This window comes from Lactuca sativa, chromosome 1 (assembly GCF_002870075.4).
Source record: "Lactuca sativa cultivar Salinas chromosome 1, Lsat_Salinas_v11, whole genome shotgun sequence".
In the NCBI taxonomy this organism is placed as follows: Eukaryota; Viridiplantae; Streptophyta; class Magnoliopsida; order Asterales; family Asteraceae; genus Lactuca; species Lactuca sativa.
Genome location: NC_056623.2, coordinates 112,416,629 through 112,438,328, shown reverse-complemented (window position 1 = coordinate 112,438,328; position 21,700 = coordinate 112,416,629). Strand labels below are relative to the sequence as shown.

At 31.5% G+C, this 21,700-nt stretch overlaps 1 protein-coding gene across 1 annotated transcript; it reads right to left on the bottom strand.

Annotated features, from left to right (window-relative positions):
* Positions 1-4,866: 4,866 nt before the first annotated feature.
* LOC111921396 (protein DETOXIFICATION 24) lies at positions 4,867-21,500 on the bottom strand. Its single transcript, XM_023916971.3, has 9 exons — positions 21,346-21,500; positions 8,338-8,597; positions 7,701-8,242; positions 6,857-6,943; positions 6,729-6,785; positions 6,374-6,612; positions 5,454-5,572; positions 5,255-5,341; positions 4,867-5,143 (listed from the first exon to the last, which is right to left on the bottom strand). The coding sequence occupies exons 2-9, from the start codon at positions 8,584-8,586 to the stop codon at positions 5,069-5,071; spliced, it is 1,455 nt and encodes a 484-aa protein (XP_023772739.1). The 5' UTR covers positions 8,587-8,597; positions 21,346-21,500; the 3' UTR covers positions 4,867-5,068.
* Between the last annotated feature and the right edge of the window lie 200 nt (positions 21,501-21,700).

Below are 21,700 nucleotides of genomic sequence, written 5' to 3'. Positions count from 1 at the left end.
TCTCTCAGAACCGACAACTTCCCTCCAATACACGACTTCATCTTCAACTTCTCCCCACCTCTCACGTTCCTTCCCTAGTCGGTGTTCTCTCTTCCCCACATTCTTTAAACTCAATTGCAATGGTTCCTCTCATGTGTCTCAACCTTTACCTCTGTCATTCATTACAACGTTTTTTATGTTCTGGTGCACACATGAGTCCATCTTCATCTCCCCCACGACTCCATCATCAAAATTCCCCACCTCTCCTAGTTCTTAATCTCTCATAACTCTAAGCATATAAGGCTGGTGGGTGTAGGCAACATGTTATCCCACCTAAACTTTGTTACATTACATGCCATGTCAGCATGTTGTTATAACATCAATCGGAGGAAATGGGAAACATGTTATAGCCTATTATAACATCCTCTATTTTCCATGTGACGATTTTTTTTTTTATTCTTTTTTGTTTTCTCTTTCTTTTTTTCAATTTATTTATTTTATATTTTTTCCAATTTGTTTTTTTTATTTATATTATAATATTTATAAAAAGAATTATAAAGTAATAAGACATGCTATTTAATTAAATTCTTAATTAAAAATAACATTTAGAAACTAAAATTGGCATTACACAAAAAAAAATTAACATTGAACGGAAAAATTAAAAGAAAAAAACAATACATTTTGTCCAGTAAATTCACTATTCTTCATCTTCGTTACCATCGTGTATATAATCTGTCAAGTCTTGTCGAAGTTACTTGGTTTTCGTTCGTCTTGAGTATCAATGACTCTATATAGATATCCTGTTGTCCCTGGTTGAAATTGTTCGTGTCTAGGTTATGTAGCCGAATACTCTACAATATTTTTTTCCTTTATCTTTAATCACCATGTTATATATTATGATACATGCATACGTAATATCTCGTAGAGTCTCTAACTCATATTCTTGTGTTTCATGTACAACTATGTTCCATTTCGATTTTAGAACTCTAAAAGAATATTCAACGTGCTTACGTGCTCCTTTTTGTCTTCTCTTGAAAAATTGTCTCTTGGGTCTGTTGGGTGTCGAAACGCCTTCACAAATGTGGAATATGTGATATATTCGATACGGAAGGTAATAAACTTATACTCACGTACATTTACTATGAAATGAGCAGATGGTGTCTTTCCTGACAAAAGAACCTCAAATACTGGTGACTGATCAATAACATTTACGCCGTTTTTGAAATCCACAACCCCGAAAAAAGCATGTCAAATCCATAATTCTTGGGAAGCAATAACCTCTAATGCCAACGAAGATACTCCATGATGACCACTTGTGTATTGGCCTTTCCACGCCACGAGACAATTTATCCATGTCCACTTTGTGCAATTAATGCTTTTAAGCATACCCAAAAAATAATATCTTTGTTCATAGCCGCATCTAGTTGTTATATCATTGAATGAAGGTTCGCGCAAGTATTTTTCACCGAAGGTTTCGACAACACCTCTTGACAATCTATACAAACTTTCTCGTGAAGTTTTCTTAGACATTCTCATATAATCATCAATGGCCTCAGGTGACTCTTCCATAGCCATAAGTTTAATTGTCGCAATATCTCTGCAACCCAGTTAAACATCGCTTACCTCTAGCATCATATCTTATTTGGAAAAATTCATACCTAATGCTTTCAACAATAACTCGCTTACCTACTCTCCAATGTGTTGGCTATTCTTTCAAAAACATTTTTCGCTATCGAAACTTTCTTTTGAAATCGCTAGGTTGTTAAACACAAATATCTGCAAAATAATTGTTAACCAAACGTCTATGCCCTTCTTAACGATCTATCTTTAACGTTTCACATCATATGAGTAATGGAACTGGATCTAGTTATAGTAGCACGTCCGTAGAATACCGACACATAGTCACAAAGATATCAGTGGCGTCGTTATCATCCTTAAACGGGTGGAATAGATCAAACAGATCGATTTTTCGTCTTGAATTATTGAATGTTTATATGAAAGAAATGAAAGTGGTAAAAATTAAGGTGTTGTTTTTATGTATTTATATAGGTAATTTTTTTTAATTGAACATTACTGTTTTAAAACAGTAAAATGCAGCCAACGTTAAATACTCTCCCATATCCCTTTGTTACGATCACAACGCGTCGCAATATAATGCCTAAAACCGCGGTCAGAGGCGGTGTTCACCCGTTGTAATGTCGTTACTGGCATGCCAAAAACACCTTCGCATGCATGCCAAAAACACCTTCACATGTTGCCCATACCATAGAGCCTAAATAGAGCTCCATCTGGATGGAAAAGACATTTGTGCTCCCATTCAATTCCATGTATGATTCCCTCTCAATTAGCATTAGATACCCTATTCAATCAAATTTTGTTGATAAATTGAATTAGCTCCGATGTACAATCACCGCCAATCCTAAGCTTTTACAAGTTCCTTTTTTTCTTTATTTTCACACTTTTGTTCCTTGGTTTTGAGACGTTCCTGAGATTTTTTATTTGTTTGTATAGAAGAAGCTTTAGATTGACTCATAACCAACTACTCTAGATTAAAATTTTATGCATAAACTCTCATTTTTTTGGTGGAATTTTTGTAATTAGTGAAGTACATTATTTTCAGTTTCAAAGCAGGGGAAGAACAAGGATGGTTGTCTTATGAATTGCAATGGAAATGATGGATTTTATCAATATTCCATTGTACTGAAATTATTTGTGCTTCACGAATTGGAATTTTGAATTTTCTATACTATTCAATTTTGACTTTCATTCACTGCTGTAATTTTTTTAATTCAAATTTAATCCACGTTAATTTAGTTAAAAAAAATTGCAAATAAATTGAATACTAGCATCTAATATTATCATTCATGTTCATGCGATTAATTATTTGGATGAAAAAACTAAAGCAATATGAAGATGCATAATTTGTTCAGGTAAGCTAGGGTTAAAATTGAGACAATATATACAGTCTTTTCATAAACAATATCTTTGATGGAAGATTCCTCAACCAAGTTGGCTTTTACCGAGGCTGCTTCCATTAGAGTAGAGAGGTGAATAAGGAATGGATTTCTTTATCAACATCTTCATCTTCTTCCGGCTTCAAAAGAAAAGTCAGAAATGGAAGTACCCAGATCTAGAGGTGAGCAAAAACCGCACCGCAATTAAAATTAACCACAAAAACCGCATAAACCGCAACCGCAATAAAAACCGATGGTGAAGTTTTCTGTTTTTCAAAAACCGCAAATTTGCGGTGCGGTGCGGTTATTAGTTTCCAAAAACCGCCAAAAAACCGCATCGCACCGCATATATTATATACAATTTTTTTTATCAATTATTAGTTTATTAAATATTAAAAATAAGATAAGTTTCATGAATGCAAGACCGATAAAATACTAAAAGACAAAAGTGTTGGTTTTTTCTTATGTTTAACTTTGAAAAAATGATGAAATTAGATAATTTCAAGATATTTATTGTTAATTACTATTGATTTGATGTTTTTAAGATATTAGTTGTTTGTGGTTTAAGTTAAATAGTTAATTGTCTTATACCTTATGGTTTTTATTATTATTACAAGTAATATGTTTAAACTTTTAAAACTATTTGAGCTCTAAACTGTGGTTAAAAACCACACAAAATAACCGCATCAAATCCATGCGGTTAATAACCGCAACAAAAAAAAAAACAAAACCGCACCGCAAAATAACCGCATCATGCGGTTTTGAAAATGGATTAACCGCATTTACGGTTAGTGGTGAGGTTTTGGCTAATAACCGCACCGAACCGCACCTCGCTCACCCCTACCCAGATCTGATCTAACATATGGTAAGTTTCTATGATAACCAACATTAGACAACGATTCCCCTATTTCCATATGAAAACAATTATGATTTCTTTTCTTCTATTTTTTGGACTCTGTTTTAATGAATCCTTGTCTAACCTATGAAGATTTTCATTGAGTTTTGATTTATTAGGTAATTTGTTAGATTAGATCTTTTGGATATGTGGTTGAACGTTTTTATGAATTTCATGATTTGGATTAATATCTATAGTTCACAATAATTATGTGTTTACTAGCTACTTGACATGGTTGTAATGTGTAGTTCACAATAATTATGCGTTTACTACTTGACATGGTTGTCATATTAATATTTACTTTCTCTCATAATTTCTACAACCAAGAGCTATTTTTCTTTGATAGTGGGGGAAAGATGTAACGTATTTATGTAGATAACATAAAGTCATCAAACCTCTTACCCATATTCTTTTTGGTGTAGCTTGTTCGTGTTTTCAATTGCTTCATAAAAAAAGATATCCCTTTGACGTTGAAGGAAGATAGAGGCCCCTGATTTGAGCTCTTGGAAGAAAACCTAGACTTCTTCGCGTTTTCAATTGATTCACATTTATGAAGATATTCTCCGTTTAGGTCCACCGGATATGAAGACTTCTCATAGGGTCACCCAAAGTGAAACTAATTTTTCCATGATGATTAGGTGTGTTTCTTCTGGCGACAAGATCGATTGGGTGGATAAAAGTAAAATAGTTTATTTAAAGAGCATTAAGAACGCTTGAGTTAAACAATTTAAGGACTAATTGTGCAAGTTACCCTAAATCACATGGATTATTCATATAATTTACTCTGAAATAATTGATATAATAGGTTTAGGTGTGGAGAAAAAGAAAAAGGTAGTAGCTTTTTTATTTTATTTTGATAATTGATAATAAAAGTATAGAGTAACTAAAATGAAAAAAGAAATAAACAAGTTCAGAAACCAATGGTAGCTTAAATAAAATATAATGACTAAAATAAAACACCAAGAAAAGTTCAATGACTAATTGTAACTCTGGCAACGTGGTTGGATATTATACACACCGGTTAGAGTGGTAAAAATTAACAAAAATAAAATGTTAAATCACCAATGATAGCTTAAACAAAGTATAATGATCAAATTAGAACACCCATAAGAGTTTGAGTAACTAAAAATGGCCTAAGCCCTTGTCTAAGCAATCATAAGAATTCTAACAACTTAAACTACCATACATATAATATGGACCTAGAAAATACTACTTACAAAAATCTTTTGATCTATCCTGATCAGTCAGAAACCTGCTCTGTGTTGTCTGAAGATCTCACATAGAACCTGTTGAGCCGTTCCCCAGCTTTCTTAACCTGCAAAACAAGAAGTACGAGTTTCTAAAATTTGAAAGGTTACAAATATCAATGTCAAAGGCCAAAAAATATATAAATGTTAAAAATTCCTTCTATTTTCCCCAAGTTTACCTGATCATCCCAGTCTATTCTCCATGCCAAATACAAAAGCACAAGCGTTTGAGTTACAATGCCACCAATCATTCCAATCCATATACCCTATCGAGATAGGAGCGATATAACAATTCTCAATATTTTTCAAAAAAAGACAAAAGAAAACGCTAATGTAGTGTTGGTATGTTTTGTGATGATCAAATGGATCATAATATACCTTTACTTGGAGATTTGTCAAATATCCGAGCAAAGCTCCCATTGGTATGCCAATCACATAAAAGCAAACAAGGTTGACAATTGCTACAATACCCTGCATTCCAGCTCCAATTGCCATACCTAATGACAACAGGATTTTACAGGCTCAAATCAATATACAAACTCTCATGATGAACATTAACATCATATACTTCCCTTAAAAGAAAGGTCCTAATTGGGAAATAAATTAAAAATACCAGTAAGATTTTATGGCTTTGAATCTTGATAAATTGCCTAACATACTATATTGTTTAGCATAATTAAAAGTTCACAATTTAATTTAGTTTCACTAAACCCTGGATGGGAACATGGTTACATATGCTGAAATCTATCTATAGGATTACAACGAAGGAGATATATAGGAAGTGAACGTGAAGGACAAAGCCACTTTTCCATTCTTTTTGTTAAATTTTTAAATAATAAAAAACAATAGATTAACAAAAAATATAAATGCATAAGGGTAATATAGTCAATTTAGGTTTGGTAGGGACTAAATTCGTAACAAAACCAAATCATAAAGACGGTCGGATTGAAAACAAAAAATAGCTACGCACCAAAAATGCAAGTTACCCAAAACCACAGGGATCATTCATGTAATTTACCCAAGAAGAAAAGAAAACATATTGGGGTTTTAATTTCACAGGTTTAAATCTTTGAAGATCTTAAATTAAAGAAAGGTCCACCATTATATATATTTCCGAAAATATATAAACTTCCCAACTTTGAAATATAAATTGAAAAGTAGATTAATTAGAATGGTAGTTGATTCGTACGTAACAAATTTTTCCATACACAACAATTTGTGCTTTAAGTTGTTGTATTGTACAACTTTATTAAGTATAAAATGTTGTGTATGGATAAAAAATAGAAGGGTAGAATTACCTGAAAGAACTGGATAAATACTGTTCACCAATACGGAAAGCGAAAGTAATAAAGAAAGATCCTCAACAGTATCTGCAACTCTTTCATCATCTGTAAAGAAGTAAGCGAGTTTTTTGCGAAACACCAAGAAAAGAACAAAAAAGAATGTTCCTATCGCAATGGAAGTTCCCAACAACACTTTAATAGAGAACTTTGCAGCTTTAGCATTTCCTCTTCCAAGTTCATTTGCAATCCGCACACTGAAAAACACCGAATTCGATGAAGGTTATTATCCGCACATATAAAACAAAGATAAAAGTGAGTGTGTTAATAATTCTTTTAACAGAATAAGGAAATTAATTGATTGGTTGCATACCATGCAGCGCCTAAGAATCCCATGCTTATCATAAACTCCCATGCATTAATGTTCAAGCTGCAAAGTTTAATAAACTAAATTCAATCTGTTGTCTGTTAAAGATAATTTATAAAGTATAAGTTACATACCATATCGAGAAGGCAGAAATGGCAACTTCTGCATTTGGCATGTATCCTGCAAGTAAGACTAGCACAGCATTGTACCATAGCTCCAAGCTGTACAAGAAAGAAGAAGAAAGGGAGCATTTAAGGTGGTGTTTCATTTTGACTTAATGGACTTAATGAATAAAAGATTTAAGTGGTTAAGTTATCTATGGTGGTTTCTTTTTTACTTGATGAACAAAATGTCCTAGTGGGTTAAGTTAGGAGATTGATTTTCTAAACATTGAATCATGATTTTATATTTAGTTCTTCTGAATAACCCCTATTTTCCCCGATAAAAAATCATATTTATATTTAAAAGTATGAATAATGGAGTATATTTGTATGGTTATATTTGAGTTATTCACTATTATATATGTAATAGATATCTTTATGAAAAATATCTGTACATGAACGCTATTAATCGTTCCGAAAATGGGAGGCTTTTAATACATACCAAATTAGTATACGGTTTTTTTTGTAATTTTTCTATAATAGGTCGTGTTTTTTCTTAAATGAGCCCATTTTTTTTGTCTAAACATATGTAATTTTGAGCCTATTAATTAACTATATTTAATGGGGTGTAATGTATTAAATATGGGGTGTAACGTATTAAATATAATATGCAATTCTATTGATGTAGCTTTATTAAATAAAAAAGAACAAAGGGTTAATGTATATATCTAATATAAAAGCAAAGGTTATAAACGAAAATTTTAATAATATTTGTGAAAATGCCACCTAGGATAGGGTCATGAATCCATGTATGCATGGTGGTACGTAAGCAATTCAACCAATTCTATAAAAACAACTTATATAGGGCGATACTTACCACACCATAACACCAGAAGATAACGAGAGCTTCACAACAGGATACAAGTCATTAAACGCAGCAACTGTGAACCCTTTCCACGAATAAGGACACCAACCTCCAAAAATGTAGATAAATTCAGCAGCCACAAGAAACCAGGACGATACTAACAATGCAACCATCGCGCCTGGAACTCCAAAGCTTAGCTTAAACACCAGAAGCCACGACAAAGGGACGTGGATTGCGAGTCTGAAGATGGAAAGCCATGCGATTACTATATTCTTTAATTGTGCTTGTAGAAACATTTGTATTGTCAACGTAAACACGAAGTTGTAGATGAACGGGATGAACCATAGAGATATGTACCCACCGCTCACGGCTATGGCTTCATCTTCACCGAGGAGTCTGTATAATTGTGTCCCGAAGATGAAAACTGGGAGCAAAATTGTCAAAGTAATTAAGTCGATGATCCAAGATCGTTGCAAGTAAATTGCCATCATATGGTGTTGCCCCGCTCCGAATGCTTGGCCACAAAGCGTTTCAGTTGCACTTGACATTCCCAACTGTTAAGTGATATAAATAACAAAGTCAATGCAAATTAGCGTTTTTTTTTTGTTGGCGCCATAAACGACGACGAGCTAGAAGAATGTTGACTTACAAGTATTCCATTGATAAACCGGACACTTAGGGTTTGGACAAGCGCGTAGCCAGCAAGATCGACGTTGCTTATATGGCCGATGAATGATTGAGTTATAACAAGAGTTCCGAATGCACAAACCCTTGATATCATACTCGGCAATGCAACCCTCCATATCTTCTTGGATTCAATCCATACCCTTTTTTTTAAGTCGCCTTCGGTTTCCTCCTCGCCATGTCTAAGTAGCTTCCTTTGAATTTCGTTATCCATTGTTACTTAAACTAAAAAAACAAAAAGTTATTGACATGTTAGTTATGTATTGAAGGTATAAATGTCATAAAAAGTTCGATTTTGGGAGGATGGTGGTAAATTGGTTAAGGGTGGAAGTGTGAGGGTGGACGATGGTGGTAAATTGGCCTAATTGACCATATTTATAGTCACATTATATGTATGTTGTGAAAAAAATTAATCGGCAGGTAACTGGAAACGGGAAGCTGTTGTTAGCTATAAGTTGTAAGTTGTTGTAACTATAAGTTGTACCTTTTATTATTTGTGTGGACATGTTTGGCAAAAGTAGTGATGTAACCAAGTCATGGAGGTATGGGTTTGAGATAGGATGGATTGAGAGTTGGGGTCTTCTCGCTTGAGATGGATGCTCCAAGACTTGTCGATCACAAGAGAAACACTAACCTTTCTCATAACCATTATCAATTTTCTTTTTGCTACTACTTCCTCTTTTGTTTCCTATTTTCTTCTGGCTCAACTTAACAATGACTAATGATGAGTTAATGATGTTATTCATGAACATGAGGGAGATCGAGGCAACAACACTTGATTTCAATTTTTGGGAGAGTTATGGCATTAAGTTACATAATCTTGATACTCCAATTAATCAGGCTTCCCGTTGGGAAGGTGGGTCTCTATTTGAAATACCAAGAATTTGGACTTTTCGTTCCTAAAAGTTATTCGTGATCGATTTTTTGATTTTTACAAGATACACATTGCACACCAAAAATCCAACTTGAATGGGAAATTAGTGTCATTCGAAATATTGTGTCGTACTCGTATAGTGGTGTCGATTGTCCATTTGATTCGACAATTTTATTAGGTATAGGTGAACGGGGATCGGTATATATTTTCCTAGCCTAGTGGTTTTGAGATTGCTAAGCATTTTCTTGATTCCCTTAAAAACTGAAAATATCAATTCATTTGGGTTTATTGTTGGTTATTTCCGAAAATTGTTGATGTTTCGGAGACTTCCAGAAGCACTAAAGATAAATAAATAAAAGAAAGGTGGATCCTATTGTCTAGAAATGGTTGATGTTGCACGAATTTCCATTGACGTGGATAGTGAACTTATGGAAGAGATTAAGCCTCCATTAGTAGGTATGAGGAAAAGTGGCGACATGATAAGATGTCGGTTTACTACTTCAACACTCCAGGCATGGATTTTTTTTTCTTTTCTTTTGTTGTATGCACTGTTTTGGCATGTAAATATTTTTGTTTGATTTCTATAAATAGAGAGATTATTGTTGATGTGAAGCATTTAGCCAATGAGAGTCTGGTGAAAGATGGTGAAGATCAAGTATGGTTTTGTCCGTAGTGGGCCTAGTGGCGCTATTGCTAATAGAAAGCCTAGTAGGGCTGTTGGTGAATTGTTTCACAAATGGTATTTAAGTGTATTGGGTTGACTTGTTGACTAAAATCAATCTTGATAAATATTAAACAAATAAGGAAGGTGCGGAGTGCACACTATTTAAGTTTATTCAAGAGTCGAAGTAGATTGTCACTTAAGGGCAGAGCCCCTAGCTGGGATCGAGCTTGGTTGGGGTCGAGCTGTTGGCTCAGAAATGCAACGGAAATCCGAATTCCTGAAATTTGACCCGGTTTAGGACTCCACCTGCACTCTAATTAAAACTAGACTCTAATTAAAACCTAGTTTTGTCACACTTTTTGACCGTAGGAAAACTGTTTTATGACAGTTTAGGTAGTTTTATGACAAAGTAAACTGTCTTGTGACAGTTTTCAGACAAGGAGGTTTATAATCTATTTTGGTTCTTCACTTTCTGGTACACACGAATTTTATAACATCCAATTCTATGTTCTTGTTCAGTTATTCTGATTTTTTTCCATTTGAATATTAGGAGTACCACCCAAATACTTCAAATACTTCAATCTGAAAGTGATTACATAATTCTCAAGATTTGTAGGTGCTTTTATTACCCCATATGTCTAACAAGGGTGATTCTGAAATTTAATTCGGAGTTAGAATGTATTGATCTTGATTCAATTCTAGATCATAGGGACATTAAGTGCCTGAAAGTGAAAGGTCTAGGGATAATGTCACTGTAGCACAATGAACTTTTGTGATTTGTCCGACTTGACCAATTATGTTTTTTTCTTGCTCATAAGGTCATCTAACTTTTACTTTACATGTCAATTTGGTCATTATCATTAGTTTTTAACCATTACTCCGTTAACTAGTTATCAAAATTACACGAATGGCCCCTATAGTTTAAATTTCTTTTGTAATTGGTCGTTATCAGCCATGTTTTAAATCACTCGACTAAAACTACCACAATCTAGAAACTCTAGGGACCAAAGTGTAACATTAGGGCTTTTAAGACCCCGTTTCTTTTGTTTGATCGGGTATACAACGGATGAACGCAAGCAGTGGCAAGTTGATCGGAAGGAACATGAAGCAATCGTTGAGGCAAAAACGAAATCGAAGGAGAATCTGATTTGGGGTTTCGACGGTGGTTGGCGATTCGAGAGGGGAAGGAAAGAAAGGCTCGCAGGCGGCTAATCCCGTAGGTCATGGGTCAATTGATAGCAACGAGGGAGATCGTCTCCGGGTTTTACGAGCCTACGCAACAAAGTGAAAGGAGCAACGGGGCTGCGCTCTTGCTTCTCCGTCAGTAGGGTGCGAAGAAGAGGGTTAGGTGAGATCAAAGACAAGGAAAGGGGAAAGCTGCGAAGCCTTCCTCGTCTCTTCCGGCTATGAGGTGTGAGCCACGGCTTGGCAAGAAGTGGTGGCAGCAAGGCGAGACTTTTGGGGCATTGGGGTTATAGGAACAGCATAGAAGGGAGCGAGGGGCAAAGGATTTCCGGTCTTTGACTGTTCGCGAGGGAGAACGAAGGCAGAATCATAAGGAGCTCTTTTATGGGGCAAGGCAAGCTGCGATATTTTAGGTGGGGACGGTTTGGCAGCAAGGATCGATGAAAGGAAGAAAAGGTTCGAAGATAGATACTAAAACTACCACAATCCCCACCTAAAACTACTACCTCAAAAAAAAAAATTGCCTCTTATTTGGTTTGGTGCTTATGAAATCCAATGGTATGCTTCGAGTTTCAACCAGATTTAATGGGGAGAATAATGACAATATTACACTTTGGTCCCTAGAGTTTCAGGATTGTAGTAGTTTTAGTTGAGTGATTTAAAACATGGCTGATAACAACCAATTACGAAAGAAATTTAAACCATAGGGGCCATGCGTGTAATTTTGATAACTAGTTAACGGAGGAATGGTTAAAAACTAACGATAATGACCAAATTGACATGTAAAGTAAAAGTTAGATGACCTTATGAGCAAGAAAAAAACATAATTGGTCAAGTCGGACAAATCACAAAAGTTCATTGTGCTACAGGGACATTATCCCAAAAGTCTACGGTGTTTTAATTTAGGATAGCATGGTTGAGTAGATTTTCAAGTATGTTGCATTGTTACGCTCCCTCTATCATGTCTCCCCAGTCACTTGTTGTGGAGCCCCAATCGCTTGTTGTGGAGCCCTAATTTTCAGATACACCATTTGCTTTTGAGAATGAGGAAGAGATAGTTGTAGATTAGTCGTCTGCTAGTGACCATGTGAGGCAATATATAATGGGTATAAAATTAGTGATCCGATCACATCCATTCACTTTATGGAGAAGTGGCTTCTGAATTCTATTTATAATAATTTTGCTAACCGGACATATTGCTAGATGATTTCAGTTCTCCGCAGTCATATTGCACAACGCTTGGTTATTATAAGGAACATTAATTAGGCGTTTGAGATTGATTGATGTTAACCTCTTTCTACACTGAGCTTGCTGAGAGTCGTAAAAAAATTGATGTTTTGATGTAGGAGCATAACCTTGGTAGTAATGTCACCATGTTGGCTCACTCCATGTAGACAACTAATAAGAAAATGATAGATGAAGTCGGACATGATCGGCAGGTGTTAGAAGCTTGTATGAAGTCGACTGAGGGGCATAATGCTTGTATGTGGATGAAAATCAAGGGTTGAAGGTTCTCCTTCCTATCTTGGAGGTAGAACCTAGCCTAGTGTCGTACCTAAGAGCCTTGTCCCTTTCAACAACAAGTGATCTTCAAGGTTTGTTGGTGAGCTTGATCGATGAGAAAGAGTATTTTCTTAAACATAGAGTAACCTTAGATCAAGTGATAGCCACAACCTTGAAACGATCGGGGGAGCTTGAGAATAAGGTAAATGTGCTTCAGGACGATCTATCGTAAGTGCTTAAGTAAGGGCTCACCCTATGTGTTGAGAAAGTACTACACTGTAAGTTATAGAAGCTACCCGAAAGCTGAGAAAACATTCGGTCAATAGGGCATGGAAATTAGCTACAAGTGGGTTAGCCAAATATTTTGCTAGGGCTGATTATTTGTCTTTGGTTGGAGCTTCCAGTCTTCTTATAATGGATTTTCGAGCCTTTTCTGAATTGTTAAATGAAAATGTATACATTTGTGTAGGTTGTTATAGTGAACGGGGTGATGTTTGTATCTTTAACACCACATTGGTGGTGATGAACTGATACCCACCAAAATAGTGGAAAATTGTTCCGGAACTTTATTTTTCCATTTTAATTTGGAATAAGATCAGGATCGATATTCACTAAATTTTTGGTCTAATAGAGGAGCTCTTCTACGGCTTATTACTATTAAAATATGTCTTTGTATAGTATTTTACCATTAGAATGTAGAAGTTTTTGGAAAGTTTACTTCATACATTTAGCAAGTCCAACTACTTAGATTTCTTTCAAGTTTGTATATGTGGCCGTTAAATGTAATAACATTTAGTTTTAGACCCTGGATAAGAATAGACATGAAATGTATAATTATTTGTATTAATTAATATTATTTTTTAAAAATATAACATATACTTAAAAATTATGAGTTATATGAGTGGACTATTTATTAAATATAATAAAGATAGAGGATAAATTTCTTAATTTTTAAAATAAATTTGGAAGGTTAAGCATCAAAGAGATTTATGAAAAGTGGTTTTTGTTAAATAAATGTCTATAACTATATCTATATCTATATCTATATATACTTATAGAGGAAATATTTTTTCTTTCACCACATTTATTTGAAACTCCCTTTAGGCATTTTTACTCAATGCATATTCATTTGAAACCTCCTATTTGAATTAATATCAGTCAAAAGTCTCTTAATAATGATTAACCATTCAAAGGTTTTATAACTTATATAATATGTTTAATAGGCAGATAATGGATAGTCTACTATAAAAAGTCAATCTCTTTGAGTAGACACACAAATAAAAATCACATACAAAGTTCACAAAGAAAACAAGTGTAAAGGTTTTTGTGTTGGTTTGAGGGCTTTGGACCATTTTTCGAGTCATGTTATTATGTTAAAGTTTTTAATTTGTAAGTTTGTTATATATTAATTCTTTTTTTCTTGGTTTAAGTATTTTTTTAAGACAATCATTATATGTTTTGGTTGAAATTTTATTGTAAATTAGATTACATTCATATTATCGATCATATGTTATGGAATGTGATATAGATAATATTTAATTAAATATTGTATATATGTTTGTATGTTTGTGTTGCTTCAAAATAATAATTGATTAAAAATCATGGATATGTCATATTATCTATATTATCCATTTAAGTCTCTTTTAAAATGTAAATTGTCTATCTTATCACTTTATATTTTATTATATGAATAACATTTTAAGTATAGTAATAAGTGTTTTTTAAAAGTTTTCTTTCACTTATTAATAATAATAAGTGGTTTTAAAATTAACAAACAATAGTTTATAAATAATAAAATCAAATTATAAAAATCATGGATATGTAATATTATCAATGCAAATTGTCAATATTATATTATTTAGTATATGTTTTATATTTGAATAATAATATTAAGTGTTTCTTAAAAGTCTTCTTTAACTTATCAATAATAACAAGTGGTTTAAAATTAATGAACAATAATTTTAAATGATAATAACATCAAATTATAAATTACATAACGTTAGCTACAAATAAGTTGTTTTTTAAGTGAACATCATTAATGAAATTAGAAAATAATTGTACTAATAAAAGTTTAAATTAATCAATCATAACAATTGTTAAAAATAATACCAAATAGATAATTATATTTAATTCTATTAATGAGGAAAGTGGGTTGATGTCAATATATATTATTGTTCAAAATAGTTGATATATATATATATATATATATATATATATATATATATATATATATATATATATATATATATAGTGTAAAATATTATATTAAACTTAATGTCAACGACGAAATCGTTATAAACATATATTTTTCAGTATTCAAACAATATAGTTTTAACATGCGTCGCGCAGTGCGCGGGAATTCGTCTAGTATATTTATAAAATGAAGCATTTTTCTTTCACCACATTCATTTGAAACTCCCATGCACTTTTCCTTTCACCACATTTATTTGAAACTCCCATTACTTTTCACTTTCTTTCTAATAATGATTATAGGTTAATAAGATTAAATAAATATCAAACCTAAAGTGTAATCAAATATAAACTAAATTTCAATATTAAAAGAATATATATTTAAGTTATGTTTTTTTAACTTTTAGCATATTACTGTTAATTTATTAGTTTTAATATATTGTTGGATGTAAACAATTATCATTTTAAAGCTACAACTTTTGACCAATTTGTACAAAATACTTAAATTATAAATTTAAACATAACATTGCAAGATCAACTTAAATATAAATTTTAGTTTAACTTAAACCATCTAAAGAATATTTTGTAAATAGTTAAAAGTGATAAATTGTAATGACATTCTAATAATGATTATAAGTTGGTTAATAAGGTTAAATAAATATCAAACTTAAAATGTAATAATAAATAAACTAAATTTCAATATTAAAATAATAGATTTACTTCTACTTATAAAATTATGCCTTTAACTTTTAGTATATTATACTTAATTTATTATATTTTATATGTTGTAGTATGTAAACCAGTATCAGTTTAAAGCTACAACTTTTGAATAGTTTACACAAAATGCTTAAATTGTTAATTTAAATATAACATTACAGTGTCAACTTAAATATAAATTTCACTTTCACTTAAAAAAAGTCGATGAATATCTTTGTGAATAGTTAAAAGTGATAGATTATAGTGCTAAATGCAAAAACTAAATTATAATCTCAATTTAACTAAAATACTTCCTAAATATATTTTTATAATCATTAAAAGTTTTCAAATAAGTAACTTAAAATAACTTACAATAACAATAGTTAAAAATAAGTTTATATAAATGTGTAACTCGCGGGTAGAAGTCGTTCAAATAGTTGAGATTATTCAGTTATAATAGATGTATATATTATCATATAATTTAAAATAATATATATATTATATCAATTTAGTATACAAATTATTATATCAAATTTAACAACTTTATTGTTATATTTAAAAAAAAACATATATTTGTAAGGATTTCAACTATATAAGTGTTTCTATGCAACGCGAGGGCATTCACCTAGTATACTTATAAATGAGACATTTTTTCTTGCACCATATGCATTTGAAACCTCCAAAAAAAATTCATTTTCCACATAATTAATAACAACCATTCAAAATTTTGTAATTTATAAATACTTAATGGTATTTTTAAACAAATTGATTAAATCATGTTCATTTGTTAACTTATATATATTTAGTAGTATTTCATGGCGATTGTGCTCTTAAGGTTTCTTTATAATACCTCTTTACCTATGTGTATACATAATTTCATGTCCTTGCAAAGAATACCAATGGATATATTGCCTCTAAAATTTTTGGATTCTTTTGTTACAAGGTTTTTTATTGATTTAATACATGTTGTCTTTTTATTCTTATTATTAATCTTTTTTTTCACTTTTGATGAAGTTTTTGTGTTCTATTTGTGTGTTTTCATGGGATGTTTCTCACATCTCCATTATAATCAAAATCTAGCATGGTAATACATCTCAACCATATTTTCATCTACCTACAAAGTTTTTTTTTTTTTTCAGATAATAATTAAGATTCTAGTTATTAATTCTTCCAATTGTGTAGAATACAAGATTGCTCATTCTTAGAGCATTTTTTATTAAGCCTGTGTGCTTAATTGTTTTTCACCTGAATAAATGCGTTATAGGTTTAAAATGTGATTATTTTTCTATAATTACTTTTAATTGAAAATAGTTATAGTATTATGTTAATTAATTCATTAAAACACATGACTTGAGTGGTTTAATATTTTCACTCAAATAAGTATTTACATACTCTTTACTCTATATATTATATCTCTATATTAATTTATTATATATTATATCTCTATATTAATATATGATATATGCTATATTCACATTACTCCATGTATGCGAGTGTAAAGCTTGACCAAGTTAATGGGTGCCAAAAGATAATAACCAAGATGATATTAAATAAGTTGATGCGATTACATAAGTACGAGAAGACGAATGCAACAATTTGGATTTAGTGTGTTATTCGAGTAACGATATAGAATTTTTTAAAACTGGACCCGAGTAACCAAAAAAGAGAATTAACAGATTTAATACGGTTCGGTTAAGTGACAAACATTAAACCGATAACCTAAAATCTGACTTACTTGCATAACGATTATGCATAGATGACATGAAGTATATTCGGTGGTGTGATATTCTCTAGGTAAAATGACTTCATTACTCACATTTGTCTCTATGTAAACGTGTAATTAAATATTTTTTCAAAGTGAACATATTTTTTATATAGATTGTAGATTTTTATTTATGTAGCTGAATGAAAGGAAATATTTAATGATGTACTTTATGAGGAGAAAATGATAGAGCTAACTATAATTTAATTCTTAGATAACAAAAGTAGGCTTGGATATATATCATTAAGATAATACAATTCTAAAAGATTGTTATACGAATTGATTAACTATCATAATAATAAATAATAAAATAAATTAAGAGTTAATGAAATTTTATACTATCCAATAATAAACACTCTTGAGATTAGTTAGTTTAAATATGTATCTATCTTATTCCATATTTAAAGTAATGACAATGTAAAAAAATGTTATTTCAATGTCAATGATACTGGCATAATTATTTTTAATAACATATATTAATTATATTATAATATTCTGCATAAAACGCATATATTTGCCTAGTTAGTGAAATAAGAGTTCAGTCTCTGAAAAGTTGACCATTACAGATGCTGTAATGGTACCGAGTGGTTGATCAAATAAGAATTAGTAATAAAAAAAAATTAGATTGAAGATGCTCTTAGACATATCGGATATGTGCGGCAACAAGCTTTTTGAAAGCTTTTAGAAACTTTTATCTTTTATTTTATTTTCTTTATAAAGAAAAAGACTTGAATTAAAGAGGATGCTTTGCTCGGGCAGTAATAGTTTAACGTAAATAAAAATCTAATAATCAAAAGTATATTTCGAATGGTTTTTTGAGGTTTTTTAGTGTTATATAATTTTACATATTTTAAAAGCTTAATTCTAATTACTTATTCTTTACAAACAATTTAAACAAATAAAAACTATGTGACTTTCGGCTGGTTCTTATTTGTTAGGAAATCTTCAGAAAAATCTTAATATGTTACCGTAACTTACGAAAATGCACTAAGCTAAAAAAAATTTACAAAAAAAATATGAATTACCGGTAACAATGACGATTTGACCTCTTTTCCCGGTTTATCGGTTTCATTACTGAATTGGTTCCATTAAAGTATCATTATTTTATCATAAATTACGAATAAGTTTCAAAACAAAAGTAAGTGGTCGTTTGGTCATTTTCTCCATATAACTTACATTTTACCAGTTTCATTGCTATCATAGATGCATATTCATTAAATAGGCTGATAAGATGGATATGATGAGTAATATAATGTTATGTTTACCATTAAACTTGATATCCATCTCACCGGCTCCTTTATGACTATGTATCCAGGTCAACAATGAAGACAATGAAACTAGTAAAATGTGTGTTTCCAGGGTAAAAAGAGTGGGAAATGAGTTGATGAGATAAATATGCTAGGTTACATAAGATTAGATAGATAATTTTAATTTTTTTATAAACTTTAAAATGACAAACTTGTTGCAGCTTATGTAATTAATGAAATCTTCATTAGATGCATTTTACATTCAAAAAAAATATAAAATACAACAAGATATCAAGTTTTATGGTAAACATAACATTATGTAACCCAACACACCATCTCATCAGCTCATTTAATGAGTAAGTGTCCAGGTTAGCAATTAAAAACCGATAAATATATGTTACAGGGAGAAAATGGTCAAATTATCGCTTAACTTTAGTTTGTGACTTATTCGTAAATTATGTTAAAACAATGAGACTTTAATGGAACCAGATCAATAATGAAACCTATAAACCATGAAAAAAAATAGTCAAATTGTCATTTTTACCGGTAATTCATGTTTTTTGGTAAACAAGTTTTAGTTTGAGACTTTTTTGTTAAGTCTGGTGAATTATTTACCTAGAGATTTTTTCGTGGTAAATTATCAGGACTTGTCTAGAGATTTTTTCGTAAACAAATTTTAGTTTGGGATTTTTGTGTTAAGTCTTGTAAATTATCAGGACTTGTCTAGAGATTTCCCTAATTTATTTATCTTTAAAAAAAGCTAGATCGAATATTTTATCTTATATAAATGGACACGATGTTGATCTAATATTCCTGGTTTCTTATTTATTTATTGAGTAAATTACACGAATAGTCCATGTGGTTTGAGATAATTTATGCATTTTGTCTCTAAGTCTTTTTTTAACTTAGAGGGTCCCTATAATATATTCTTGTTATGCATTTGGTCCGTACCAAATGTAAAATGACTACTTTAACCTTAAAAATTACTTTTTTTGATTTTTGATTATTTATTTATCATTTTAAATTTAAAAAAATATAAACAAATAAAAAGACCCTCTCCCCCAACATATCCCCGTTTTATCCCACTCATCCTCTCATTTATGCTTTCACATTTCCTAAACCCTTACATCAGTTCTCCGGTGACGACTGCTACTTTCCGGCGAGCAACCCCACCCCACCGACGGCCATGTAAGGTTTCTTCCTCTCTTCTTCGTACGATTCAGAGAAATGGTGGTGGTTGGTGATTGTGGTGGCTACAAGTCACAAAAGAGAATAAGGTATGGATCGTATGAGAGCTCGGTCGATAAGGGTAGTTGAGATGTTGATGATTGTCGATCAATCCGGAGAAAGGGCTCACCCACCACACTCTTGATCCATCGACGACATGTACCTCCACTTCGAACGTTGGTCCCAACGCTTAAAAACCAACTGAAGACTCGATTTTAGATTTAGATTTGAGTCATGTGTTTGATGGGGTTTGATTTATGGTATAAATATATTGAGGATTTTGTTTTAATTGATTGATTCTGGATTTACTTTCTTATTTGAATTTTTGGTTTTGGCTTACTTGTTTGGATTTTGGTTCGAATGGATTACTTAATTTGATGTGGTATTATTTTTACGATAGTAAAGGTGGGGTGATTTAGTATGGTGTATAGGTGGTGCTGATTTTCTCTCATTTGTTCATCTACTTGATGAAGGATGAAGCAAGGGGAATGAGGAAAAAAGAGGAAGGTAAAGGTGGATATAAGGGGTGGGTCAGCTGCAACTTTTCCCAGCGAGAGAGAAATAATTGGAGCAAAAATCATGCACGTTTTCTTGTGGTTGTGATGTATAGGTTTTAGGGCAAGGAGAAGGAGAGGGGTGAGTGGGACCCACCTTATTTAATAAATATTTTTTAATAAATAAAGAATAAACATATTAAAAAGGAAATAAAGAAGTGTAATTTAGTCTAGAACCAAACGCGTAACAAAAATACATTCTACGGACCATCTAAGTTAAAAAAAATACTTAGGGATCAAATACAAAAATTACCCCAAACCAAAGGGAGTGCTCATGTAATTTACTCTTATTTATTTAAACAAAAAGATAATCAATTATACTTCATAATTTATATATTAATCAACTAGCTCCCTAATTAATTAATCGTTTAATTAAAATCACAAACAATATATTTGTTTTACCGCTCAACTTGTAAGGCTATCTTCATTCACAATCAAACCCAACCCAACTATCTATTAAAATATTAATTTCTCTCTCTTCCACTTATAAAACCAACCAACCTTAAATTTTTATACATTTTATCCAATCAAACCCAATCTAACGTTTTATATAAAAAATTATCAAGAAAATATATCAATAGTGATATATTTTGTAGATAATTGTTTTCTATATATTTTAATATATTTTATTTATTTATTTTAAAAATATATCATTTAATTATTGATAAAATAAATATATTAAAAAACTGAATTAAAGAAAAATTAAGAAATAGACAAGTGGCGGGGAGAGAAAAACCAACTACGGTCGACAATACCGGTTGGTGGGTTTTGAAACCAGTCTCTCTGTCATCAATGGGAGTAATTGCTATATATGGAAGTTACATTTCAGGACTTATATACTAAGGCCATCTTGTAACAAGGTAAACTACACAATATAACTATGTATTTTTAGTCAATATGTGTTGTATTATAACACTTTTCTGTAAAACATGAGAAACTTGTAATGCTTAAGCGACGTTTTGGAGACAGCCGTATAATCGATTTAACTATCAAATCATCATACAATACAAAAAAAATTAATATATATAAACCCAGATAAATAAAAAGATCAACGTAAAGAGAGAAAGGTACCGGGCGACGCCGCAGTCGGCGTGAGAGCACCGCCTGCAACTACTTTCACTTCGTGAATGTTTTAACTGAGACGGTGGTGTGGGGGTAGCCGGAATTAGAGTGTAATGGGTTAGATGCTCAGAGGACAATGGGCGCTATATATTTTATACTATATTTTATTCATGGGGAAGAGTGTAGTTTATGGACCAGGGTTTTTGTGGCTATTGCTATCTACACGTCTACCCTTTATAATGTAGATTCAAAATTTTCATTTTACTTTCAAAATTTTCATTTACTTTCTCTTTCAATTTATATAACAGATTTATTTATTTTTATTGATGTATCAATTTAATATATTATATATAGATACTAATTT